The sequence below is a fragment of the Salmo trutta genome, chromosome 1 (assembly GCF_901001165.1).
Source record: "Salmo trutta chromosome 1, fSalTru1.1, whole genome shotgun sequence".
Taxonomy (NCBI): Eukaryota; Metazoa; Chordata; class Actinopteri; order Salmoniformes; family Salmonidae; genus Salmo; species Salmo trutta.
In genome coordinates this window covers 62,682,756-62,710,729 of record NC_042957.1, presented here as the reverse complement: position 1 = coordinate 62,710,729, position 27,974 = coordinate 62,682,756, and the positions used below count along the sequence as shown (strand labels likewise).

Sequence of the window (27,974 nt, the reverse complement as noted above, 5' to 3'; positions counted from 1 at the left end):
CCACAGGTGTGGTATCAAGGGGATAGAGAGAGAGGAAGCTGCTTTTGCATTATACTATTATTAGACAAGTTAGAGAACCAAGAAACCACCACAGATCAACTGATAACAGAATGTTGAAGTCTTGTTGTGTATTGCGGATATAGCCTAACGTTGTTTTAGTCTGTCCTGGGAGGAAGTACAGCTGTAAATTGGCTCCATAGATAACTGCCAAGCAGAAACATTTCAATAGGCAATGTCTTTTTATTTTACCTTTATTTAACCAGGCAAGTCAGGTAAGAACAAATTCTTATTTACAATGACGGCCTAGGATAAGGGGGTTAACTGCCTTGTTCAGGGGCAGAACTGTCACGGGTGTCGTAAGGATTTGACCAAAATGCAGCGGGAATGTGTATACTCATCTTCTTTTATTCGGCAGAAAGAAGGAAAACCAAAACAAAAGTATACAAAAATAACGACGATAAACAGTCCTGTAAGGCATATAGCTATACAAGGAACAACCACCCACAAAATCCCATAGATAAACACCCCTCTTAAATAGGACCTTCAATTAGAAGCAACGAGGAGCAGCTGCTTCCAATTGAAGGTCCACCCAACAAACATCACATAGAAATAGATATACTAGAACTAACATAGAAATAGACGAACAAGAACATAGCCCAACAAACCCCGAAACACTCTAAACAAACACACCCTGCCACATCCTGACCAAACTACAATAACAAATAACCCCTTATACTGGTCAGGACGTGACAAGAACAAACGTTACTGGCCCAACGCTCTAACCACAAGGCTACCTGCCGCCCCAAACACAATATAGGATGTGTCCTTCTCCCAGCATTAGCATCCAGTGGATGTGTCAGTAAAATGACAACGACTAGCTAAAAGTTAGATTTTATTAAAGTGAAAAAGGACACAGACTTCACAGGATACACTTTATATTTAAAGATACTGTACAATAGAAATCAATTAATGAAAAATAACAAATCACTACAATGAATGTATAATAGTGAGAAAAAAAAACGAATCAATCATAATCAATAATGTATTGGATATATACATAACACTATTACTGAAGAACACTACTGTACGCCATAACCATCACAGACCATTATCTTTCTAATCAAGACACATCTATCTCTGCAGTCCATCATGTGTTCTTCACTGCTTCATCTGAAAGGAGGCAGAGACAGATACAGGTTATTACAATAAACAGACAATAAACAAACAAACACTTGATATCTTATTTTTTCATTTCAAATCATGACGTTTCAGCTGCCAATGGCCTTCATCAGAAGTCTACAATCACATTAAATAAGTGGTGTCAGTACCTTGACCAGGCTGAGTACTGTGCTGTAGGTGAGGGAAAGAAGGAAGAGGATGATAAAAGAGGAGGTGGTGGACCACAGGCTGCCGAACTCATCCTCGTCGTTGTCTGTGCAGCTCAGAGCAAAGCCCGCCTCAGGCTCAGTCAGTAGGATGTTCGCTGAGAACAGGGAGAGAGACAGGTGATGAGGAACGGACATAGACTTGTGTCCTCGTGTGTGTGTGTTCATGTGTGTCTGCTTGTTCGCGTGTGTGTGTCTGTATATTCATGTGTTCATGTGTATTGTACACCTGTATTAGTCTTTATCGTATTCTAACAAATACAGCTACATGAGCGCAATTTATATGGACACACACAGACACACACATCAACACACAAAGAACACATGAAACTGATCTGTGCAGACGTGGCCTAATATTAACATGCACACCCACTCACATTATGTCAAGCTACACCTTTACACTAAATAGTACATCCATGACCACCTTACTGGAAGCATAGTACTACTATGTAGGCTATTCAGTGATGTTGTCTTTTCATGACAAAACAATTGTCTTCATTATGTTTTTATATGAACAATAGACCAGTATATTTTCTAAGACTTTAAGTAATTCATATACGAACACCAAACCATGTGATCTCATATGCTGTATTGTTTATTAGCCAGGCTCCACATTAGGAAGACACATTGAACAATGACAAAGGACAACAACGGCAACACAAGGCTGTGCAATAGGACAGAAATCTTATAACACAGTAGACTGGACAATATCACATTAGACAATATATACGTCTACAGTTAACAAAACAATGACAACACTAACATTTTAACTTTAACTCAAGGGACAACAACAATGACATCAAAGAGGACAACGGGACACTCCTAGTAATTGGCTATTCTCACCCACAGATGAGTCAATAAGGAGACACAACGACACAACAAACACAGATTAATATCACTTGTCTTCACATGAGTTACCCAAGGACTTGGACACACTCCTCTCCTTAAGTGCGGTGTTGTTGTCCAAGCCGGCGTGCTTGACGGCGCATGTGAACATCAGATTTGTGTCCCACTTATCCTTGGTGGTGGTGAAGACGCTGGTGACGGAGTGGTTGCCTTTCTGGTTTTTCTGAGGAGGGCTGGTGACCCCCTCCTGGTACTGACCGCTGTCCACCTGCCACATGATGTAAACATCACAGAGAGACGGGCAGGCCACCAGGCACACCAGAGTCACTTCCCCCTCCTTCTTGGTGTCTTCCTCTGGTAGAAGGTGGACGAACACTGAAGGGGCTTCACCTGCAAGAGGATTGATTTTAAGGAGAAACGTTACACTCATGTACATGGAGGTACGTATGAAAGCCAGTATGTGAATATCAGTTTAAAATGAACCTAGTGGTCCTTAACCCTGGTTCTGGAGCAACACAGGGGTGTGCAGGTTTCTGTTCTAGTCCAGCCCTAACACACCTGATTCAACTAAGCAAAGGAGATGATTAGTTAATGATTAGTTGATTTGCTGACTCAGGTGTGTTAGCGCTGGGCTGGAGCAAATGTCTGCACATCCTGTGTCTCCCTCTCCAGAACCTGGAGCATGTGACCATTTATCACAATCACATTGAGACGTTTCAGTGACCTACTTCCTTTGGTGAAGCTGAGGTCCTGAATGACCGGTGTGTCTTCACCTCTCTTCATGGCAGAACACTGGACTTTGTTCACCTTGGTCCACTCTGTCTGGTTTATGGTCAGAGTACTGACCCTGCTGTTCAGTTTGCCCTTTGATTCAATAGGTTTCAGATCGATGTGATCCGTCTGTTTCCGTCCGTTGACATGCCAGGTGATAGTGGTACCAGATACTGTGTCCTGGTCTGTACCACTGATGACACAGTCCATCACTGCTTGGTTGTCTATGAACACCTTTTTCACACTTGGTGGGTTCAGAGTCACCGTCAGTGGTTCTGAAAGGGGAGAGCAGCAGTGTGAAAGCAGGACATGTTAATGTTACTGATGAGGAACTACACTAAATAATATAGATCATGTGTGTGAGCATGACATCAATTGTAGTACAGTCTACTCCTATGTACAGACCTGTTTTGGAGATCGTCTTGTTGATAGTTTCTCTCTGGTGCTGCACCAAACAGCTGTACTTGACCTTGTTGTTCCAGTCAGTGTTGGTGACCTTCAGCAGACTGCTGCCTGAGTAGAGGCCTGACAGCTGTAGGCCTACAGTAGGGGTCGGGCCCTCCACCTCCTTGTCATTCTTCTTCCAGGTGACAGTGACTTTGTTGGGGATGAAATCTTCAATTATACACATCAAGTACTGGGTGGTGCCAATGGGTGCCGACAGCAAAGACACTGTTGGAGGGTTTGAGACTGAGTAGCGGGAGGTAAAAAAAGTGTCTGCATGTTAGTTTAACCACGGATATTTTAAAGACATCCAGTGTTAACGCCAAGTAGCATTTTATAATCAGGTTTTGTAAACAGAAATAGTTTACATCACAAACATTCAAATGCAATCTTTAGAACTTCATAGAAAAATACAATATAATGTCCACATCTTACTTGGTCTATTGATGACTGCTGTCTTTACAACTCCAGCATGATCCACAGAACAATTGAAAGACTTTGAGATTTCCCAGACATTCTTAGCCACGCGGAGCTGACTGACTCCTGTGTAGGTTCCCCCGCTCTGGACTGCTGGGTATTGGACGAAGTCCGTCAGCGCTTTCCCGCTGTCGTCTGTCCATTTGAAGGTGTGTGAGGAAGGCGAAAAGCCTTTAGCGACACAACCGATGCTATAGATGTCGTTAGAAGGGGTTCCACAGTTCATAAGAGTGAGCAGGGAAGAGGGGGCTGTGGTTGCTGCAAGAAAGACAGTTTGAAAGAAAGAAAGGTAACACTTGATTTGAATGTACAGAAATGACCAGGTAACTACTAGGAATTACCATGGTAAAATGGTCATTACACAGTTGTAACCTAATAACTACTAATTAATTTAATCTGGCACTATAAGGCACCATTTAATTCCATGTAGTTGCTTGTCTTGTTTTCTTTGATGTGTAACTACCACTACATTTCTAGTTTTATTAGTTGTATGTACAGGATAGGATACAAATACACCATCTAAAAAATGTTTTACTTTCAGGTTCCTTCTCAACAATGCAACAACAATAATAAGTAATAAAATATAAGAATACAAACATAAAGTAACTGCAAAGTAGAGTAGAATAAACATTTTAGAAAAGGTATAATACAGGAAGGCACAATTAAATACACATAAACACATTCAATTGCAGACAGATTTACCAGTGGAAACAGAACTGTAAAATAAAAGATCATGTTCCTCTAATAAAACATTTTAATGTAATTACTTATATGGATTAAGGTGATGCCAATTAACACTCATTTCAATATAGGCTAAGATGGAGTCTTATTCTTATACCCTATAATCGGTTTATGTGTTAGACTCCCATATGAATAGCCTACATTTTCATTTTCACATGGTAATTTTTGACCTAAAGCAAAGCCTACATAATCAACTAACTACAGCTAATTATGAACAAACAATATACTGCTTTACCTAGGTGTGCTACACTACCAACATTATCCAAGTAATAATGTCTACTTTTCTCCATAAAACAATGATTTATCTACAAACTACAACAATTTGATTGCATTAAAAAAACACCCAAAAACAACGGCTTACCTGATGAGACTGTGACCAGTGTCCCTTTCCCCCAATAGTCAAAGTAGCTATACACAGCGTGACAAGGGCGTATGCCAAGCAATACAAAAACTACCCTCTTTACAGCAATCGGTTTCAACTAATCTTGATAACTCCATCACTAAAACCGAATGGGTTTCCATTTATAACACTTTAGGAAACAAACTTTTGCATTATTCTATAAGAGCAGAACCTAGAAAATGAGGAACTATTTGACTTTCCAGGTAATAAGCAAATTGAGGTAAACTATTTCTTTAGTGGAATATGAACATGTCTTTTCAAGGACATTTTGCATCTGAAAAATGCAAAAGACATATGTTCTTTCAACACACAAAATAGAATGGGAAAATTAAACATTTGATGGATATAATAAATTTCAGTTTGCTTACCTGTTGAGACGGTGACTTGTGTCCCTTTACCCCAGTAGTCAAAAGCATCACAGTGCTATGTCTCCATTCACTGCCTGTACAAAAACCCTGCACTTCAATAGGCAGCTTTAAAGTGATGATACTGAATCCAATAAAGATGAAAATATAATGCAATATCGTAATACTATCATATTCCTGATTCCTTAAGGACAGATGTTTTGTATACCTTTTAAAAACTCATGCTCAGGTAAATGTCATGGCATCACTATCAAAACATACTTTTTGAAAATGTAAAACTATTTACAATGGGGTTATATCAATATCAGACGGTCATTTGAAGAATATTGTATGGTTTCTCCCTATTGTCCCAATCTTCAGGCAGATATAATGCAGGTTTTGTCTCTGAGGTTTTTGTACAGCCTCATTTCACTGTGTCCCCCAGCCCACCCCATATCACAGTGATATACTCCAGCACAAAAACACCTCCTTCACATTTCCATAGGGATTCCATATGACTCTGCTCTCAGTGAGGTATAAGAAGCTACAGAATCTTACAGAATTATATTCTCTATGAGTTGGTGGATTAATCTTCAATGTTTGTGGTTATTGTTTCTGACAAAGGGTGTATCCGTTGTCAATTTGTGACAGTTGTTTGCAAAATTATGGATTTATGTTACAATATAAAACCAAATATCATGGCTATGGCCAAAATCATGTTTATGGGGAGGTTTCATTAGGGTTACATTAGTACCATTGTCCTGGGGTGTGATTATTTGACCTGTTCAGTGTTGATGTGTCCATACAGGAGCAAAGGGTTTTTGTACGGCGTAATATCACTGTGACCCCCATAAAGTCACAGTGATAAACACCATAACAAAAACCTCCCACCAGTACCACACACCTGCTCTATGAGGATAGCAACACATTCAGATGGTTGTGGATAGGTAATAATACACACATCTATTATTTATTTTAATATATTTTAATATTTTAACAATCAGTTAATAAGAACATTTTACCAAATCCTGTAGGAACAATGCTTTACAACTGTTACAGACATGTATGAGCCTTCATTATAATAAGGTGTGTAATATTTTCATTCAAAGTAATTTATTCAGCATTTGTATGAATGGTTTAACCTTTATTAATAGTTGCTATTTAGTCAGCATCATTATGAATGGTTTAACCTTTATTAATAGTTGCTATTTAGTCAGCATCATTATGAATGGTTTAACCTTTAATATATGTTTGTTAGTCAGCATCAAAATGAATGGTTTAAACTTTTAATAGTTGTTATTTAGTCAGCATCATTATGAATGGTTTAACCTTTAATATATGTTATTTAGTCAGCATCATTATGAAAGGTTTAACATTTAATGGTTGCTATTTAGTCAGCATCATTATGAATGGTTTAACATTTAATAGTTGTTATTTAGTCAGCATCATTATGAATGGTTTAAACTTTAATATATGTTATTTAGTCAGCATCATTATGAATGGTTTAACATTTAATAGATGTTGTTTAGTCAGCGTCATTATGAATGGTTTAACCTTTAATAGTTGCTATTTAGTCAGCATCATTATGAATGGTTTAACATTTAATAGTTGTTATTTAGTCAGCATCATTATGAATGGTTTAACATTTAATAGATGTTGTTTAGTCAGCGTCATTATGAATGGTTTAACCTTTAATAGTTGCTATTTAGTCAGCATCATTATGAATGGTTTAACATTTAATAGTTGCTATTTAGTCAGCATCATTATGAATGGTTTAACATTTAATAGATGTTATTTAGTCAGCATCATTATGAATGGTTTAACCTTTAATAGTTGCTATTTAGTCAGCATCATTATGAATGGTTTAACATTTAATAGTTGTTATTTAGTCAGCATCATTATGAATGATTTAACCTTTAATAATTGTTATTAGTTATCGTCATTATGAATGGTTTAACCTTTAATGTATGCTATTTTGTCAGCGTCATTATGAATGGTTTAACATTTAATAGTTGTTATTTAGTCAGCATCATTATGAATGGTTTAACCTTTAATATATGTTATTTAGTCAGCATCATTATGAATGGTTTAACCTGTAATAGTTGCTATTTAGTCAGCATCATTATGAATGGTTTAACATTTAATAGATGTTGTTTAGTCAGCGTCATTATGAATGGTTTAACATTTAATGGTTGCTATTTAGTCAGCATCATTATGAATGGTTTAACATTTAATAGTTGTTATTTAGTCAGCATCATTATGAATGGTTTAACCTTTAATATATGTTATTTAGTCAGCATCATTATGAATGATTTAACATTTAATAGATGCTGTTTAGTCAGCATCATTATGAATGATTTAACATTTAATAGATGCTGTTTAGTCAGCATCATTATGAATGGTTTAACATTTAATAGATGCTGTTTAGTTAGCGTCATTATGAATGGTTTAATCTTTAATATATGTTATTTAGTTAGCATCATTATGAATGGTTTAACATTTAATTGTCACGTCCTGACCAGCAGAGGGAGTAGTTGTGTAGTATTTTGGTCAGGACGTGGCAGAAGAAGTCTGTGTTTGTGTGTTCTGGGATGTCTGTTTCTATGTTGGTCTGTGTGGCTCCCGATCAGGGACAGCTGGTTATTGTTGTTCCTGATTGGGAGTCATATATTAGGAGTGTGTTTGTCATCTGGGTTTGTGGGTTGTTTCGTTAGCACTGCTATTATTGTAAGTATAGCCTGTTAACCTGTCTTTAGTCGTTCTTGTTTATTGTTTTCCGTGTTTGTTTTATTCATTATCATTAAAAGATGAGTATTCACATCCCGCCTGCGATTTGGTTACTTCAACAAGGCTACACCTGTGACAGAATAACTCACCAAACCAAGACCAAGCAGCGGAGAAAGGAGCGGCAGGTTGAGAAAAGGGACTTTGAGTTGGACACTCGTGAAAAATGGACTTGGGAACAGATTCTGGCCGGAGGGGGCCCGTGGAGGAAGGCTGGTGAGGACCGGGAACGCTACCGGGGTACACGACAGGCGAGGAAGCCGGAGAGGCACCCCCAAGAAATGTTTTGGGGGGGCACACGGGTAGTTTGGCTAGGCCAAGGAAGAGCCATAAGCCAGCTACCCGTGAGTATATGGAGGAGCGTATGGAGGGGAGGGCGCCGTGTTTCGCTGAGGTGTGCACTATCTCGCCCATACGCACGCACAGTCTGGTGCGCACTATTCCAGCCCCTCACAGATGCCGTGCTAGAGTGGGCATCCAGCCTGGGAGGAGGATGCCTGCGCAGCGCGTCTGGTCGCCGGTACGCCTCCTAGGACCAGGCTACCTAACGCCGCTCTACGCACGGTAACCAGCAAGCCCCTGCACAGCCCAGTTCGCCCTGTACTAGCACCCCGCTCGTACAGGGCTGCTAGTTCCACCCAACCAGGACGGGTTGTGCAGGAGGTGCGGTCAAGGCCACCTGTGCGCCTCCATGGCCCAGTCTTTCTGGTTCCCGCCTCTCGTGCTAACCCGGAAGTGAGTACCTCCAGTCTGGCACGACCAGTACCAGCACCACGGATCAAGCTTCCCATAAGTCAGCCTAGTCCTACTCAGCCTGTCCCCAGGCTGGTACCTCCACTACCAGCCCCACGCATCAGGCTTCCAGTGCGTCAGACCAGGCCAGAGTGTCCGGCAACAGTGCCTCGTCCAGAGTGTCCGGCAACAGTGCCTCGTCCAGAGTATCCGGCAACAGTGCCTCGTCCAGAGTGTCCGGAACCAGGTGAGACGGCCCACTGTCCGGAACCAGGTGAGACGGCCCACTGTCCGGAACCAGGTGAGACGGCCCACTGTCCGGAACCAGGGGAGACGGCCCACTGTCCCGAACCAGGGAAGACGGCCCACTGTCCGGAACCAGGGCAGATGGCCCACTGTCTGGAACCAGGGGAGACGGCCCACTGTCCAGAACCAGGGGAGACGGCCCACTGTCCGGAACCGGTTGAGTCTGCCTGCGACCCGGAACCGGTTGAGTCTGCCTGCGACCCGGAACCGGGTGTGTCTGTCTACGATCCGGAACTGAATAAGTGTATATTTAACTTGTTATGGATAGGGGGCAGTATTTTCACGGCCGGATAAAAAACATACCTGATTTAATCTGGTTATTACTCCTGCCCAGAAACTAGAATATGCATATAATTAGTAGCTTTGGATAGAAAACACTCCAAAGTTTCTAAAACTGTTTGAATTGTGTCTGTGAGTATAACAGAACTCAAATGGCAGGCCAAAACCTGAGAAGATTCTGTACAGGAAGCACCCTGTCTGACCATTTCTTGGCCTTCTTTGTCATCTCTATCCAAAACAGAGGATCTCTGCTGTAACGTGACACTTTCTAAGGCTCCCATAGGCTCTCAGAAGGCGCCAGAACGTTTAATGATAACTCTGCAGTCTCTGGCTGAAAAACAGTAGTGCATTTGGATAGTGGTCGATCTGAGAACAATGAGACGGGTGCGCGCGTGCACGTGAAGAGGCCATTTTACATTTTCAGTCTTTGAACGAAAACAACGACTCCCGGTCGGAATATTATCGCTATTTAATGAGAAAAATTGCATAAAAATTGATTTTAAACAGCGTTTTACAAGCTTCGAAGTACGGTAATTGTCACGTCCTGACCAGTATAAGGGTTAATTGTTATTGTAGTTTGGTCAGGACGTGGCAGAGGGTATTTGTTTTATGTGGTTCGGGGTGGTGGTTGTTTTAGTAGGGCATTTGATTTATGTATTCCGGGGGTTTTGGGCACTGTTTTATATTCATGTATTTCTATGTTTATCTAGTGAGTCTGGTTCTATGTTTAGTTCATTGGGGTGGGGACTCTCAATTGAAGGCAGGTGTTGTCTATTTGCCTTTGATTGAGAGTCCTATATATTAGGGGGTGTTTGTGTTTGTAATTTGTGGGAGATTACTTCTTGTTTAGCGTGTGTGAGCCTGACAAGACTGTTGTGTTGATCGTGAGATCGTTTTTGTTTATTATTTTTGGTGTTCACTTCTGAGTCAAATAAACGTCAAGATGAGCATCCACATACCTGCTGCATTTTGGTCCTCCTTTCCCGACGTCAACCGTGACAGTTATGGAATATTTTGAATTTTTTTGTCACGAAACGCGCCGGCGCGTCACCCTTCGTTATCCTTCGGATAGTGTCTTGAACGCACGAACAAAACGCCGCTATTTGGATATAACTATGGATTATTTGGAACCAAACCAACATTTGTTGTTGAAGTAGAAGTCCTGGGAGTGCATTCTGACGAAGAACAGCAAAGGTAATCCAATTTTTCTTATAGTAAATCTGAGTGTGGTGAGGGCCAAACTTGGTGGGTGTCAAAATAGCTAGCCTGTGATGGCCGGGCTATCTACTCAGAATATTGCAAAATGTGCTTTCACCGAAAAGCTATTTTAAAATCGGACACCGTGATTGCATAAAGGAGTTCTGTATCTATAATTCTTAAAATAATTGTTATGTTTTTTGTGAACGTTTATCGTGAGTAATTTAGTAAATTCACCGGAAGTGTTCGGTGGGAATGCTAGTTCTGAACATCACATGCTAATGTAAAAAGCTGGTTTTTGATATAAATATGAACTTGATTGAACAAAACATGCATGTATTGTATAACATAATGTCCTAGGAGTGTCATCTGATGAAGATCATCAAAGGTTAGTGCTGCATTTAGCTGTGGTTTTGGTTTTGTGACATTTTATGCTAGCTTGAAAAATAAATACGTGTCTGATTATTTCTGGCTGGGTACTCTCCTGACATAATCTAATGTTTTGCTTTCGTTGTAAAGCCTTTTTGAAATCGGACAGTGTGGTTAGATAAAGGAGAGTCTTGTCTTTAAAATGGTGTAAAATAGTCATATGTTTGAAAAATTGACGTTTTTGGATTTTTGAGGAGTTTGTATTTCGCGCCACGCCCTATCATTGGATATTGGAGCGGTGTTCCACTAGCGGAACGTCTAGATGTAAGAGGTTTTAACTGTGAACTAAATGAGTTTGCCTACAGCGTTGACCGGAAAGAGTCTGCCTACGATCCGCAACAGAGTGAGTCTGTCTACGACCTGGAACCCAATGAGTCTGCCTACAGTCTGGAGGGCAGTAGGCCGGAACCAGAGCCACCCACAGGATAGGTGAGTTGGGGAGGGGGGGTGTAGCACAAGTGCCGTCGTTGACGGCAGCCACCCTCCCTTCCCTCCCTTTTTCTTTAGGGGGTATTATTTTTTGTTTTGGTATTGGGGATTTTTGTGGTTTCTTTTTAGGTGCATTCGGGGTATGCACCTTTAGGAGGGGTACTGTCACATCCTGACCAGCAGAGGGAGTAGTTGTGTAGTATTTTGGTCAGGACGTGGCAGAAGATGTCTGTGTATGTGTGTTCTGGGATGTCTGTTTCTATGTTGGTCTGTGTGGCAGCTGGTTATCGTTGTTCCTGATTGGGAGTCATATATTAGGAGTGTGTTTGTCATCTGGGTTTGTGGGTTGTTTCGTTAGCACTGCTATTATTGTAAGTATAGCCTGTTAACCTGTCTTTAGTCGTTCTTGTTTATTGTTTTCCGTGTTTGCTTTATTCATTATCATTAAAAGATGAGTATTCACATCCCGCCTGCGATTTGGTCACTTCAACACGGCTACACCTGTGACATTAATAGATGCTGTTTAGTTAGCATCATTATGAATGGTTTAACCTTTAATAGCTGTTATTTAGTCAGCATCATTATGAATGGTTTAACATTTAATAGATGTTGTTTAGTCAGCATCATTATGAATGGTTTAACATTTAATAGATGTTGTTTAGTTAGCGTCATTATGAATGGTTTAACATTTAATAGACGTTGTTTAGTTAGCGTCATTATGAATGGTTTAACCTTACTGTTTAATACTAGGTGTTCAAGCACATGTTGTGCATTTGGATGTTCAGAATTTCTATCACTAAAATGACACCTATAAAATAAAACATAGTTTTACTTATTTGAAAAGTCTGCTCATAACCTGCTTATAAACATTAAATAGTTTTGAACTCACATGTACATGTCTGTTATTCACGGTTTAAATATGACTGCAGATGCATGTATTTATTCATTATTCTAATGATATGTAAATCTTTTCAGACAGTTTATCTCACATTCCCAGGGGGTGTCCATCTTGACTGTGACAATAAGAACTGGGTAATTCTTAGGGAATGATGGTTTCATGCGTCAGACATCTTTGTTGTTTTTGTACAGGTCATGCTTTGCTTCACAGAACTGTGTGTCATAATATCTGAAAACTATCAAAAACATTTTTTTTTTAGCTATTACACTGTGCGCATGGGCCACATTTGTAGTTCCCATTTGGGATAGGTGTCAAGAGTGTGGAGTATAAGAGAGTATAAGAGTATAAGCGTGGTCGCAATATTGGAGATAGTTTGGTGAGATCTGACATGCCCCCTGAGCCCACTCAGACACTATTGACACCTATCCCAAATGGCAACTACAAATGTGGCTCATGCGCACAGTGTAATAGCACTATAAAAACGTCTTTCTTCAGACACCCACATACAGGTCGAAAGATCCCTGTGAGGGGTATCATCTCATGCAAGACCAAGGGAGTAATCTATCTCATCACCTGTTCATGTGGAAAAGCCTATGTAGGACAAATTAAAAGACAATTAAAACAATGTACAGCTGAACACCGCAGCTCAATCAGGTTTAAGAACATTGACAATCCAGTAGCAGCTCACTTTATTGAAGCTAAACATCCCATCTCCTCCCTCAAATACACAGGCATTGAGCATGTTGCTCTACCAAGGAGAGGAGGTAACATTGAGATCCTACTACTTCAAAGGGAGGCTTACTGGATATCCTCTCTAAAAACATTGACCCCTAATGGTCTGAATATTGACTTTGATTTCAGGCCCTTCTTTTGAACACTCTTTTCTTTATGAACAAGTCTTATAAATTGAAAAAGTATTTTTACAGCGTATTAGCGTATACCCAATATGTTCCCCCTGTTGATGATGTTCATTATATATTAAGGTTGAACCAATATTACATGTAACAAAAATGAAATCCGAAATTATTATGTGAAATTGAATGAAACAATAATGTATGTTGATGCTAATATGATGTACAGTATTCCATTATGTTTCTATATGATAATAATATATTTAATATGCCATATACTATTTTTTTGAGCAGTGTCCCTAATTCATTTTAATTATCATAATCATTATGACACACCCCTCACCACTGTCATTGGTTACACTAATTGCACTGTGTCTACATAACCTGGTTCAAGTATTTATGACATTACCTCTGAGGAAGGCACAGTGATGCCGAAACGTTGGTGAATACCCATTCAATTGTTGGGAGATTATACATACGACTTTCTCTATTTTAATAGTTTATAGTTTATTCGCCGTTGATCAGCACCTCCACACAAACTATTTTCTGGGTGTGCGCCAGCTCCTGTTTTTGTGTCATTATATCTGACACAGTAATACACTGCTGTGTCTTCAGTTAGAATTATCTGCCCTTCTACAATGACTATGTTGTTGGAATCATTTTTGGAGATGCTGAACCTGCTTTTCAAAGAATCCTTGCAGTTTCCATCTGAGTCACCAATCCGTTCCATAGCTTTATCTACAGGATGTCCAATCCAGTCTGTGGTATAGCTGTCATCACTGATAGAATACCCAGAGACCTTACAGGTGATGCTCAAAGACTCTCCAGGTTTTACAACCATTGAGCTTGGCTGGTCGAGTACTGGGTCAACAATACCATGCACATAATAAACAATAGGCAGCAGCAGCAGAGATGCAGGGAACATGGTTTATGAGGAAGCAGAACTGATGGGAACAATACTTATTTCCTCCAACTGAGTGAAAGAGAGAGACATACCGTAATTTCCGGACTATTGAATGCACCTGAATGTAAGCCGCACCTACTGAATTTAAATGTTTTATTTATTTTTAACATAAATAAGCCGCACATGTCTATAAGCCGCAGGTGCCTACCGGTACATTGAAACAAATGAACTTTACACAGGCTTTAACGAAACACGGTTTGTAACAAAAATAAATAGGCTTTGACGAAACACGGCTTGTAACAAAAATAAATAGGCTTTAACGAAACACGGCTTGTAACAAAAATAAATAGGCTTTAACGAAACACGGCTGGTAACAATTTTTTTTAAAATTAGCAGTAAGCTTTAGTTGTCTTTTTGCACTGAGTCAATTCCTCACGCTGCTGTTTCCAACGTCTTATCATCGACTCATTAAGACCAAGCTCCCGTATAGCAGCTCTATTTCCTTTTCCAACAGCCAGATCAATCGCATTCAACTTGAAAGCTGCATCATATGCATTTCTCTGTGTCTTTGCCATGATGAGGGTGACAAAATGACTACCGTAATCAGAATGATGGGAAGTTTGAGAGCGCTCGATTTAATCTAAACAGTAAACAAAAAAGTTGTTTGACCTTAACCCGTTCAGCAATTTCATTGGTCTAATGAAAGCTTCATGCCGCAAAAAAACTGAGCACGTTACAGAATGTGTTTTTTTTGAGAAAAAAAATTGAAAGCGGGAAAAATCCATATATTAGCCGAGTCATTGTTTAAGCAGTGAGGTTCAAAGCGTGGGAAAAAAGTTGCGGCTTATAGTCCGGAAATTACGGTACTCTTTTTATATACAAAGAGGGGAATTTATTTGAATAAAAGTTAGAGATTTAGGATTCATGGAGAGGTATAGTCAATAAATAACTAGTGCCACAATGACGTGTTGAGTACAACAGTTATTTATCATAATAACATTATCTGTTTATGGGATGTATTGTGCAGCATTATGAATGGTTGTGTTCTGCTCAATAATAAAATACTACAATTAACATAACTGATGCTTTGTGGAACTGCACAAAAGCCACAGATGGTGAGAATCTAACTATTGGTGTCCTTAAAGATACAGTATATACATGGCCTATTACTCATTTTAGTTAAATGTAGAAGTCTGCTATCAAAATTCAGCTTCTGTATTTTATTATGCTCAATGAGGTCATTAATTAATACCTACCAGTAATTCACACTCTGAATTTGATTAGGCTAATATACAGGTGAATGTAAATAAGCTGTCATCAAGATGATACATATTTACTGACTAAAATGGTCAGAGGAGTGGTTTAAGCTGTATTGAGCTTCATGAGGAATGGTATGCTGTGAATACACTTGGAATTTATGCTGGAATGTATGCTCAGTCAGTGTCTGACCCTGAACACCTATTGATAAGAAGAGAGCATTTCAAGCATGAAGAAAAGTTTTTAAGGACACACAACCATCTGTTGAAAGTAAAAACAAAGTGTTTACCTGACAGTCCTATAATCAGTAGCAGTAGCCATGTTATGTAATCTTTGTTAAACATGTTAGACTATTGTCAGTGTCTATCATTCAGTCTAGCAGTCAGAGCTTCAGTTCCTCTCCTCCACTCTACAGTGAGATAAGTGGTGATGGAAGAGATCAGAGGTTTGCGTTGACTCCTCCTCACAGGGTAGGAAGATCACACAGAGATTAAACTTTGTTTATTACTTGTTCATGGGACAACAAGGAAGATTGACCAGACTGGATAAGAGATTGATTGTGTAATTTGATTGTGTAATTTGATTGTGTAATTTGAACGTTAGAAGCTGGGTAGTGCTTTGTGATATTTTTGTTGTATTCTTTACAGTAATGATATTAAGTATTATTAATACCCTGTATAATCCTGTAGAGGAAGTAGTACAAAAGTGTTCTTTTTTTATATATACAGCTGCTTCACTAGCTTCAGTCACTGTCTCTGTCCAGCACAATAATAAACAACAGAGTCCTCTGCTGACAGACTCTTGTAATTTAAGAACAGTGTGCTCATGGAGACGTCCACAGTCAGAGTGAACTGGCTTTTCAGGGAGTCTGCGTATCAAAACAACAGTTGTAGACCTTACAGTGAAATGCTTATTCACAAGCACTTAACCAACAATGCAGTTTTAAGGAAATACCAAAAAAAAGTAGGTAGCAGAGTTAGTTCTCCCAGTCCACTCCAGTCATTTTCCTGGTTTCTGTCTTATCCAGTGCATACAATTGTCTGTAATTTTAAACCCAGAGATTTTACATGACAATTCAACTTTGTCTCAAGGTTTAATCACCTGAGAAGGTGACTGATCCGTCTGATATCACAAAAAACACCTGCTTTAACAAAATGTCTCAACATTCAGTTGAAGATATGATATTTACACTAATTTAGAGTTTAACCACAATACTCATACATTCTTCAGTCACCATGTAATGCTTTATTTACTGTCCATGGACATCACCATAACAACTAAACTCCAGTCAGTCATAAGCTCCATTCAGTATTAGTTAGTACAGGACTTGTAATGTTGTAATGTCAGTCCAAGCTCTCTGTAATGAAAGGCCAGTGCTGTGTCTGATTATAAAGGGATGAAGAGGAAGGAGATTTTGCATAGACCGCCCTCTAGAGGCTGATCGAGAGACTGAGAGGGAGACATGTTCTTTAAGAGTTGATATTGGCAGCATTGTTTCTCAGAACAGCACAGGATGACATAATCTATAGATATTAATACAATAAACTTGTTCCATCTAAACTTGTTCCATCTATACTTGTTCCATTACTCGTTAACATTAATTACCGTCATGGTTCCATATTCAATATTATAATTATTCAAGTCCAAATCACTAAGGACTTAAAATAGTCCTCTCCCACACGCAGTCGTGTAGAAGGCGCAAAAGCACCTCTTCTCTCTCAGGAAGTTGGAACGGTTTGGCATGGGCCCTGAAATCCTCAAAAAGTTCTACGGCTTCACCATTGAAAGCATCTTGAGTGGCTGCATCACTGCTTGGTATGGCAGCAGCACCACCCTCGATCGCAAGGCGCTACAGAGGGTGACAGCCCAGTTCATCACTGGGGCCAAGCTCCCTGCCATCCAGGACCTCCATATCACGCAGTTTGTAAAGAAGGTCCGGAAAATCGTTAAAGACTCCCAACCAGCTAAGCCTCTGCTTCTGCACGACTAGTGGTACCGATGCATCAAGTCTGACACTAACAGGCTGGAACAGATTCTATCCCCAACCCATAAGACTGCTAAATAGTGAACAGAATGGCTGCACAGACTATCTGAGTTGACCCTTTCTATATGCACACATGGTTCTGTATATACAGTAGCTTCTTACTTTCTCGTGTTCTTCATTTTTCTTATTTTTATTTCTTGTCTGTTTTTGTTCGACCTTATGTTATTTTTAGTGCTACGTTGATATTGATTACTTCATGGTTGGGATTGGAGCTTGCACTGTACTTGTGCATGTGACATTAAAGCTTGAAACTTAATTCTGTTTGCTGAAAATCTACATTTGGTTTCATGCAAATACACCAAATAAATGGTTTTAGCTACTAGAGACTGATAATGAATTTGACTGAATGACTGCATAAATTATTGAAACTGTTTGGGATTGCCATTGACAGCTGACTTTGAAGGACAATAACATATTCAGTTTAAGTTTCATAAGGATATTTATACAGTTATTTTGACAGGTCCTCAGGTATATTTTAGGCTTTTCAAGTAGTTTTGTATATCTGGGATATAATTTAGAGTATAATGTGTCTACTCTCTCCTAGTGTTGATGGGGCCATGGGATTGATGTTAATTAACAGAGACTGGAGCTCAGAATTGTCTCACTGACTCTCACAGTAAAATAAGTGCTTGATCTGTTTTTTTACAGCCCTGCAGCCTCCTGTGTCACTGTGTCTGTGGCACAATAATAAACAGCAAAGTCTTCAGTCTTCAGACTGTTCATCTGGAGATAAACCTGCTGCTTGCTGTTGTCTCTGGAGATAGTGATCCGACCCTGGACTGACTGGGAGTAGTAGATGCTACTACCACTTGGACCATAAATGTAAGCTATCCATTCCAACCCTTTACCAGAAGTGTGTCTGATCCAGTTAAAGTTAACCTGTTTGGGATAAGGGGCAGTATTTTCACGGCCGGATAAAAAACGTACCCGATTTAATCTGGTTATTACTCCTGCCCAGAAACTAGAATATGCATATAATTAGTAGATTTGGATAGACAACACTCTAAAGTTTCTAAAACTGTTTGAATGGTGTCTGTGAGTATAACAGAACTCATATGGCAGGCCAAAACCTGAGAAGATTCTATATGGGAAGTGCCCTGTCTGACCATTTCTTGTCCTTCTATAGCCTCTCTATCGAAAATACAGGATCTCTGCTGTAACATGACATTTTCTAAGGCTTCTATTGGCTCTAGGAAGGCGCCAGAACGTGGAATGATAGCTCTGCAGTCTCTGGGTGAAAAACAGCAGGGGTTTTGGTGAGTGGTCCTTCTGAGGACAATGACACTGAGGCGCTCGTGCACGTGACGACTCCATTTTTTTCTTTCAGTGTTTGAACGGATACAACGTCTCCCGGTTGGAATATTATTGCTATTTTACGGGAAAAATTGCATAAAAATAGATTTTAAACAGTGTTTGACATGCTTCGAAGTATGGTAATGGAATATTTAAAAAAAAATTGTCACGAAAGGCACCGGCGCGTCACCCTTCGGATAGTGACTTGAACGCACGAACAAAACGGAGCAATTTGGATATAACTATGGATTATTTCGAACCAAAACAACATTGGTTGTTGAAGTAGAAGTCCTGGGAGTGCATTCTGTATACTTCTGGCCCTTCTTTGGACACTGTGTTAACAACCCTCTAGACGAGCTTCAATGCCATTCAATTCTCCTTCCGTGGTCTCCAACTGCTCCTAAACACAAGTAAAACTAAATGCATGCTCTTCAATTTATCGCTGCCTGCACCTGCCCGCCTGTCCAGCATCACTTCTCTGGACGGTTCTAACTTAGAATTTGTGGACAACTACAAATACCTAGGTGTCTGGTTAGACTGTAAACTCTCCTTCCAGACTCACATCAATCATCTCCAATCCAAAGTTAACCTGTTGGGGGTAGGGGGCGGTATTTACACGGCCGGATAAAAAACGTACCCGATTTAATCTGGTTATTACTACTGCCCAGAAACTAGAATATGCATATAATTATTGGCTTTGGATAGAAAACACCCTACCGTTTCTAAAACTGTTTGAATGGTGTCTGTGAGTATAACATAACTCATATGGCAGGCAAAAACCTGAGAAGATTCCTTACAGAAAGTGGCCTGTCTGACCATTCCTTGAGCTTCTTGGCTCTGTTTAAAGAAAATGTAGGATCTTTGCTGTAACGTGACACTTCCTACGGCTCCCATAGGCTCTCAGAACCCGGGAAAAAGCTGAATGATGTAATTCCAGGCGCTGGCTGAAAAACTTTAGCGCCTTGGTTAAGTGGTCTATCAGAGGGCCATCAGACTGAGGCTCGTGCACGTGGGGATCCCATGTTCTTACTTTCTCTCTCTTTGTACTAAAAAACGATTTCCCGGTCGGAATATTATCGCTTTTTTACGAGAAAAATGGCATAAAAATTGATTTTAAACAGCGGTTGACATGCTTCGAAGTACGGTAATGGAATATTTAGACATTTTTTGTCACGAAATGCGTCGTGCTCGTCACCCTTCTTTACCATTCAAATAGTGTCTTGAACGCTCAAACAAAACAGAGGATATTTGAACATAACTGTGGATTATTTTGAACCAAACCAACATTTGTTATTGAAGTAGACGTCCTGGGAGTGCATTCTGACGAAGACAGCAAAGGTAATAACATTTTTCTTATAGTAAATCTGATTTTGGTGAGTGCTAAACTTGGTCGGTGTCTAAATAGCTAGCCCTGTGATGCCGGGCTATCTACTGAGAATATTGCAAAATGTGCTTTCACCGAAAAGCTATTTTAAAATCGGACATAGCGAGTGCATAGAGGAGTTCTGTATCTATAATTCTTAAAATAATTGTTATGTTTTTTGTGAACGTTTATCGTGAGTAATTTAGTAAATTCACCGGAAGTTTGCGGGGGGTATGCTAGTTCTGAACGTCACATGCTAATGTAAAAAGCTGTTTTTTGATATAAATATGAACTTGATTGAACAAAACATGCATGTATTGTATAACATAATGTCCTAGGGTTGCCATCTGATGAAGATCATCAAAGGTTAGTGCTGCATTTAGCTGTCTTTTGGGTTTATGTGACATTATATACTAGCTTGAAAAATGGGTGTCTGATTATTTCTGGCTGGGTACTCTGCTGACATAATCTAATGTTTTGCTTTCGTTGTAAAGCCTTTTTGAAATCGGACAGTGTGGTTAGATTAACGAGAGTCTTGTCTTTAAAATGGTGTAAAATAGTCATTTGTTTGAGAAATTGAAGTAATAGCATTTCTAAGGTATTTGAATAACGCGCCACGGGATTCCAATGGCTGTTGAGTAGGTGGGACGATTTCGTCCCGCCGACCCTAGAGAGGCTAAATCTAGAATTGGTATCCTATTTCGCAACAAAGCATCCTTCACTCATGCTGCCAAACATACCCTCATAAAACTGACCATCCTACCAATCCTCGAAGCTGGATGCAGTCTATCACAGTGCCATCATTTTTGTCACCAAAGCCCCATATACTACCCACCACTGCGACCTGTACGCTCTCGTTGGCTGGCCTTCGCTACATAATCGTCGCCAAACACATTGGCTCCAGCTCATCTACAAGACCCTGCTAGGTAAAGTCCCCCCTTATCTCCGCTCACTGGTCACCATAGCAGCAGCCACCTGTAGCACGCGCTCCAGCAGGTATATTTCTCTGGTCACCCCTAAAGCCAACTCCTCCTTTGGTCGTCTCTCCTTCCAGTTCTCTGCTGCCAATGACTGGAACAAACTACAAAAATCTCTGAAACTGGAAACACTTATCTCCCGCACTAGCTTTAAGCACCAGCTATCAGAGCAGCTCTCAGATCACTGCACCTGTACATAGCCCATCTATAATTTAGCCCAAACTACTACCTCTTCCCCTACTGTATTTATTTATTTTGCTCCTTTGCACCATATTATTTATATTTGAACTTTGAACTTTCTTCAAACTACAAATCTACCATTCCAGTGTTTTACTTGCTATACTTTATTTACTTTGCCACCATGGCCTTTTTTGTCTTTACCTCCCTTATCTCACATCATTTGCTCACATTCTATATAGTCTTATTTTTTTCTACTGTATCATTGATTGTATGTTGTTTTACTCCATGTGTAACTCTGTGTTTTTGTATGCTGTCGAACTGCTTTGCTTTATCTTGGCCAGGTCGCAATTGTAAATGAGAACTTTTTCTCAACTTGCCTACCTGGTTAAATAAAGGTGAAATAAATAAAATAAGAAATAAAAAAATTCTGACGAAGAACAGCAAAGGCAATCCAATTTTTCTTATAGTAAATCTGAGTTTGGTGAGTGCCAAACTTGGTGGGTGTCAAAATAGCTAGCCGTGATGGCCCGGCTATGTACTCAGAATATTGCAAAATGTGCTTTTGCCGAATGGTAAAACGTACCCGATTTTAATCTGGTTACTACTCCTGCCCAGTAACTAGAATATGCATATAATTGTTTAATTTGGATAGAAAACACCCTAAAGTTTCTAAAACTGTTTGAATGGTGTCTGTGAGTATAACAGAACTCATATGGCAGGCCAAAACCTGAGAAGATTCCAAACAGGAAGCGCCCTCTCTGACCATTTCTTGGCCTTCTATGTCATCTCTATCCAAAACAAAGGATCTCTGCTGTAACGTGACATTTTCTAAGGCTCCCATAGGCTCTTAGAAGGCCTATGTTTTTAATGTATAAATATTATTATGGATTTTATTTCTGGATTTACGTCAAAAATAGTGTGATGGTGAAAGGCTACGTAAAGGACCGGGCGCAGTTTGCTTCTGAGAATCCCCGGCTAACGCTGTCGGTTCCCCATCAATTATGCCCAGGTAGCCTCTGGGTATCATACAGACGTTAGATAATATTAACTGGTATTTATACGAAATATATACACTTTAACTTATAATAATATGTGAATTTAGCCTGAAATACATACCTAAAAAAACATATCACGCCGGTTTAATATTACAATAATATCAAATTGTAATATCCAAACAATTCCCTGAAAATACCTAACCTCCAAATCTAATATATTATTTTCACTAACTCACCTTCAGAAAGCTCCATTAGGATGGATTCACAGCTGATCTTTTTAGCTGTTCTGGGCTGATAACTCTTCTGGGCTGTTGGCCTGGTGTCTGGAGTTGCGCTTTAGCCTTTCGTACTCTAACGAGAGAGATATTCTGTAATGAGCTTACAGAGCGGGGGTGGCATTTTTTGGGCGATATCCTGTATGCAAAAATGGTCATATAGTCCCCCCCAGAATGTCCCAGAAAACCACAGGCTGGTGTCTCGACATATTCTGTCTGCCGGTATTGCATTTATGCTTCATAGCACAGCTTGGGGGTGTCCGTTGTAGATTTATATCTCGGGGTGTGGGGGGGGGGGGGGGGGGGGGGGGGGGGGCGTTAGTATATGCGCTGATTAGAAATAACATATGTTTTAAACCGTAGGAGGTTGTCTAGACAAGATATATTCTGCCTGGGCTGTTTGACTTTTTAGCCCCCACATCCTTGGGGGTGAGATAAATATGTATTTGAAAGGCTTGTGTGGTAATAAAATCGAAAATGCCAAGCCCAATTGAAGAGACACACACAATCCTAAACAGCCTTACACACTTTTTTTTTGTTGGTTCCAAACGCCCCATGCACCCCCCCCGTCTTTCTGGAATCCTTTTTCTCCGTCGTCATGACAGGCTCTCTTGCTCGCAAGATATCCCACACAAGCCCCAGATCCGTATGTTTTCCAGGCACAATGTAGTTCACATCCAGACAGGCTTTGGAAAATACATACGAACTAATTGATTTTTGTAGCATCTCTACTATATCTGTCATGTTGCTGGGGTCTTTCTTTATTAAGTCAATAAACATGTGTGTAGAGTGTACACTTTTGTTTCACAGTAGATTTGTTTAAGACCACCAAGAAACACCTGATTTATCCCACAGCATTAATTAATAAGCTGGGTAGAAAATGATTCTGTTTAAGTCATAAGTAAAGGCCTTTCAAAAAGAGGCTGGCATGATTGACTGTGACAGCCCCCACCCTGGAGAGCAGCTCTCCTTTGATCCCCTACCTAGGAGAATCACCTGTTGTTTGGGTATCATTATGTATATATGCCCTCCTATTGTTCAAATCAAAATCAAATCAAATGTATTTATATAGCCCTTCGTACATCAGCTGAAATCTCAAAGTGCTGTACAGAAACCCAGCCTAAAACCCCAAACAGCAAGCAATGCATGTGAAAGAAGCACGGTGGCTAGGAAAAACTCCCTAGGAAAAACTCCCTAGAAAGGCCAAAAACCTAGGAAGAAACCTAGAGAGGAACCAGGCTATGAGGGGTGGCCAGTCCTCTTCTGGCTGTGCCGGGTGGATATTATAACAGAACATGGTCAAGATGTAAAAATGTTCATAAATGACCAGCATGGTCAAATAATATTAATCATAGTAGTTGTCGAGGGTGCAACAAGCACGTCCGGTGAACAGGTCAGGGTTCCGTAGCCGCAGGCAGAACAGTTGAAACTGGAGCAGCAGCATGGCCAGGTGGACTGGGGACAGCAAGGAGTCATCATGCCAGGTAGTCCTGAGGCATGGTCCTAGGGCTCAGGTCCTCCGAGAGAAAGAGAGAAAGAGAGAATTAGAGAGAGCATATTTAAATTCACACATGACACCGGATAAGACAAGAGAAATACTCCAGATGTAACAGACTGACCCTAGCCCCCCGACACATAAACTACTGCAGCATAAATACTGGAGGCTGAGACAGGAGGGATCAGAAGACACTGTGGCCCCATCCGATGATACCCCCGGACAGGGCCAAACAGGCAGGATCTAACCCCACCCACTTTGCCAAAGCACAGCCCCCACACCACTAGAGGGATGTCTACAACCACCAATTTACCGTCCTAAGACAAGGCCGAGTATAGCCCACAAAGATCTCCGCCATGGCACAATTGATGATGTTTCAAAGTAATAATAATAATAATACATGGGACTCATATAGCTCTTCCAAGGACCCAAAGTCACTTTACAATTTTAGAAATGAAACAAAAAAACAGTAGTCAAAACAACATCAAACTAAACAAGAACATAAACAAAGAGAGGGGTGGGCTCAAGGAAGGGAATGAGTGGTATCTACAGTATCAGTGTATGGGTAGGGTAGGGTTGGGGTTTCAATACGAACCCAGTTTAGGGAAGGGACAGGATTGAGGTTAGGATACGAACCCGGTTTAGGGTAAGGGTTTGTGTTAGGTGGTGCTCAGTATGGTGGAGAGAGGAGTGTCTGTGTGTGTGTGTGTGTGTGTGTGTGTGTGTGTGTGTGTGTGTGTGTGTGTGTGTGTGTGTGTGTGTGTGTGTGTGTGTGTGTGTGTGTGTGTGCGTGCGTGTGTGGGTGGGGGGGACTGAAAGATGGTGATGGATTCAGAGCCGCCACGGATGGCTGTAGGAAGGCAGTTCCAGTTCCTACGACCAACTCTGAGGCCCTGCCGCCGAAGCTCTGGAGCTTGGACCTGGGGATGACAAGGTGGCCAGCTGTGGTGGAAAAGAGTAACTCAGGGGTCCAGACACATTAAGGCACATCAGTCAATAAACAAACAGAAACATTAAATAAAGCAGTACACCACTACATATCTACAACACGTGTTATACCACTGTACAACAATAATTAAAATGTGCGTGTGTAGTGTGTATGCTAGCGTGTGTGTGAATATACCTGTGTATGTGCCTGTGTGAGTGTGTCTCCTCACAGTCTGTGTTGTTTTATCTGTTATTAAATCAGATGTTACTGCTTGCATGAGTTACCTGATGTGGGAAAGAGTTTCATGTAGTCATGGCTCTGTGTAGTACTGTGCATTTCCCTGAGTCTGTTCTGGACTTGAGGACCTGGTGGTATGTTCTGGGGTATGCATGGGTGTCTGAGCTGTGTGCTAGTCGTTTGAACAGACAGCTCACTGCTTTCAACATGTCAATACCTCTCACAAAGACAAGTAGTGATGCAGTCAATCTCTCCTGCACGTTGAGCCAAACTGAAGTTAAACTGGTGGAAGCTCCACTTGGTGGAAGCTGCACTTGTTTACTCTGACTGAGTGAAGATTATCTTGTCTACTCTGACTAAGTGAAGATGCTCTTGTCTACTCCAACTGAGTAAAGATGCACTTGACTACTCCAACTGAGTGAAGCTGCACTTGTCTACTCCAACTGAGTGAAGGACAGATAGACACTCCTCTTTACAGAGAAAATCTTATTTTCAATTGAGGGGGGTTGGAATAAGAGAACCATATATATATATATATATATATATATATATAAACTGATGTATGATTGTTATAAGCTGCATCAACCTGTAATACTTACTGAAATGAAATACAACATTTTTGTTTACAGTATGTTATTATTTTTAACATATTTTTTATTGTTGTCAATGTTTCTTGGAATGTCACAGCACATAGGACTGTGGATGTATTTCTAACTGTTGGTTTCTCAAGGATCTATACTCAGCTCATTACATATAAAAAATAATAGGTATTATTTAAGATATAATTTAGATTATATATAACCTGTGTATGATAGTATGATATGTGTAGACAAATGTACTGTATGTTGTTGATGCCACGTGGTAGTTGATAGTGTGGAAAATAGACCCCTAGGTCTAGTTTCCCAGATACAGATTAAGACTAATCTTAGACTAAAAATAACTTTTAATGGCGATTCTCCATTGAGCTCTCCATTTAGTCCAGGACTAGGCTTCATTTTTTCTGGAGAAACTGGTCCCTAGAGACTTTCATATCAGACTGTAGTCACAGTCTGACCATGAACACCTGTGGAGACAAAGTTACATTAGAGAAAATTCCTGGACTCAAAACCCAACTTAACAATCCGTTCAAGTAAAACCAGTCTTAAACTGTTTTATTTATTTTATTTATTTCACCTTTATTTAACCAGGTAGGCAAGTTGAGAACAAGTTCTCATTTACAATTGCGACCTGGCCAAGATAAAGCAAAGCAGTTCAACAACATACAAAAACACAGAGTTACACATGGAGTAAAACAACATACAATCAATGATGCAGTAGAAAAAAACAAGACTATATACAATGTGAGCAAATGATGTGAGATAAGGGAGGTAAAGGTAAAACCTGTCAAGCCTATAATCATCAGTAGTAAAGCAATAGTATATTTAATCATGGACTGTCAGAAGTCATGGTGTGTCTCTGTTCTTCAGTCTAGTCAGTGCTTCAGTCCTCTCCTCCACCCTCCATTCTAAGTGTCAGAAGAAAAAATAGTCAGACTGGCCTGTTAATGTGCCTTTCGAGACCTTATAAACTGTCTAGAGTAGACAGACAACTGATCCAAATGGAATGAAACATTCAAACCACAAAGCTTTTGTCAAATCATTCAAATGACATTTTCACAGCAGCCTAGAGTGGAATTTTGCCAGTCTAGGTCAGATCATTTTTTTTGTCCCTTAACAAGATCAATAGGAGAGCTGCGTGTCTCATGTATTCTTCCTTCATGCTCAATGATGCACCTGTCCTCTCCGCTGCCTATCAGCTATTCCTGTTTCTTCGTATGGACTCAAATTGAAAATGTATGCCTCTTTGAATGCTTTTATGTGTGCCATGATTGCTATAGCCTATTGAAGATCTGGACAAATGAGCCACCTACCACTATTGTCACTATGACAGGTGGATAGAGGGCTGGATGGACCATTAGACTGGTAGAATATATTGACCTGTGGTATAGTAAAAGTTAGCATGGATTAAAGCGTAGTGCATAAGGAAAGTACCAAAACATGTTGATATAGGGTAATTATATAGTAAAACCTGCAAAAGAGTCAAACGTAAACCAGAGAAAAGCGCACTACCCTCCCCCCTCTATGCTGACATAGAGTGGAGCACAGACTCATCTCATTGCTTCCAATATTGAGATCAGTGTTGACCAGTTTTTGTACAGCCCTGCAGCCTCCTGTGTCACTGTGTCTCTGGCACAGTAATAAACAGCAGAGTCTTCAGTCTTCAGACTGTTCATCTGGAGATGCACCTGCTGCTTGCTGTTGTCTCTGGAGATGGTGAACCGACCCTGGACTGACTGGGAGTAGTAGATTTCAGCACTATCATATTTTATAATGGCAATCCATTCCAGTCTTTTCCCAGGAGCTTGTCTGATCCAAGCCATCCAGTAGCTACTGAATGTGAACCCAGAAGCTGTACATGTCACTTTGTGTGGTTCTCCAGTTATTTTTACAACTGGTCCAGACTCAGTCAGTGTCTGACCATGAACACCTGTGGAGACAAAGTATCATGAGATAAAATACCTCCAAACCTCAGCTAACATTCTTTTACAAATAAAATCAGCCTAACAGTGTTCACCTTTGAAGCCCATTGTCATCAGAAGAACAACAATAGTAAACATCATGATGAACTAATAGTAGTTATGATGTGTCTCTGTTCATCAGTCTAGTCAGTGCTT

General features: G+C 40.2%; 2 protein-coding genes across 3 annotated transcripts in view; both read right to left on the bottom strand.

Annotated features, from left to right (window-relative positions):
• LOC115204635 (uncharacterized) overlaps nucleotides 1-27,974 on the bottom strand; it is a 193,604-nt gene that overhangs the window by 96,727 nt on the left and 68,903 nt on the right. The gene's annotated exons all lie outside the window — the stretch shown is intronic.
• LOC115204750 (immunoglobulin gamma-1 heavy chain) lies at nucleotides 876-27,974 on the bottom strand. The gene is made up of 9 exons (XM_029770463.1): nucleotides 27,875-27,974; nucleotides 27,480-27,787; nucleotides 5,433-5,487; nucleotides 3,882-4,181; nucleotides 3,408-3,692; nucleotides 2,960-3,277; nucleotides 2,304-2,621; nucleotides 1,329-1,483; nucleotides 876-1,170 (listed from the first exon to the last, which is right to left on the bottom strand). Exons 1-9 carry the CDS (start codon nucleotides 27,918-27,920, stop codon nucleotides 1,159-1,161), a joined length of 1,797 nt encoding a protein of 598 aa, XP_029626323.1. The 5' UTR covers nucleotides 27,921-27,974; the 3' UTR covers nucleotides 876-1,158.

Coding starts and splice junctions, on each gene's coding strand:
- LOC115204750 (XM_029770463.1), bottom strand. CDS start 27,920: ATGATGTTTACTATTGTTGTTCTTCTGATGACAATGGGCTTCAAAG. Junction 2,622..2,959: donor CCTCAGCTTCACCAAAGGAA/GTAGGTCACTGA, acceptor ATCCTCTTGCAG/GTGAAGCCCCTTCAGTGTTC. Junction 1,484..2,303: donor GAGTGTGTCCAAGTCCTTGG/GTAACTCATGTG, acceptor CCCTGTTCTCAG/CGAACATCCTACTGACTGAG.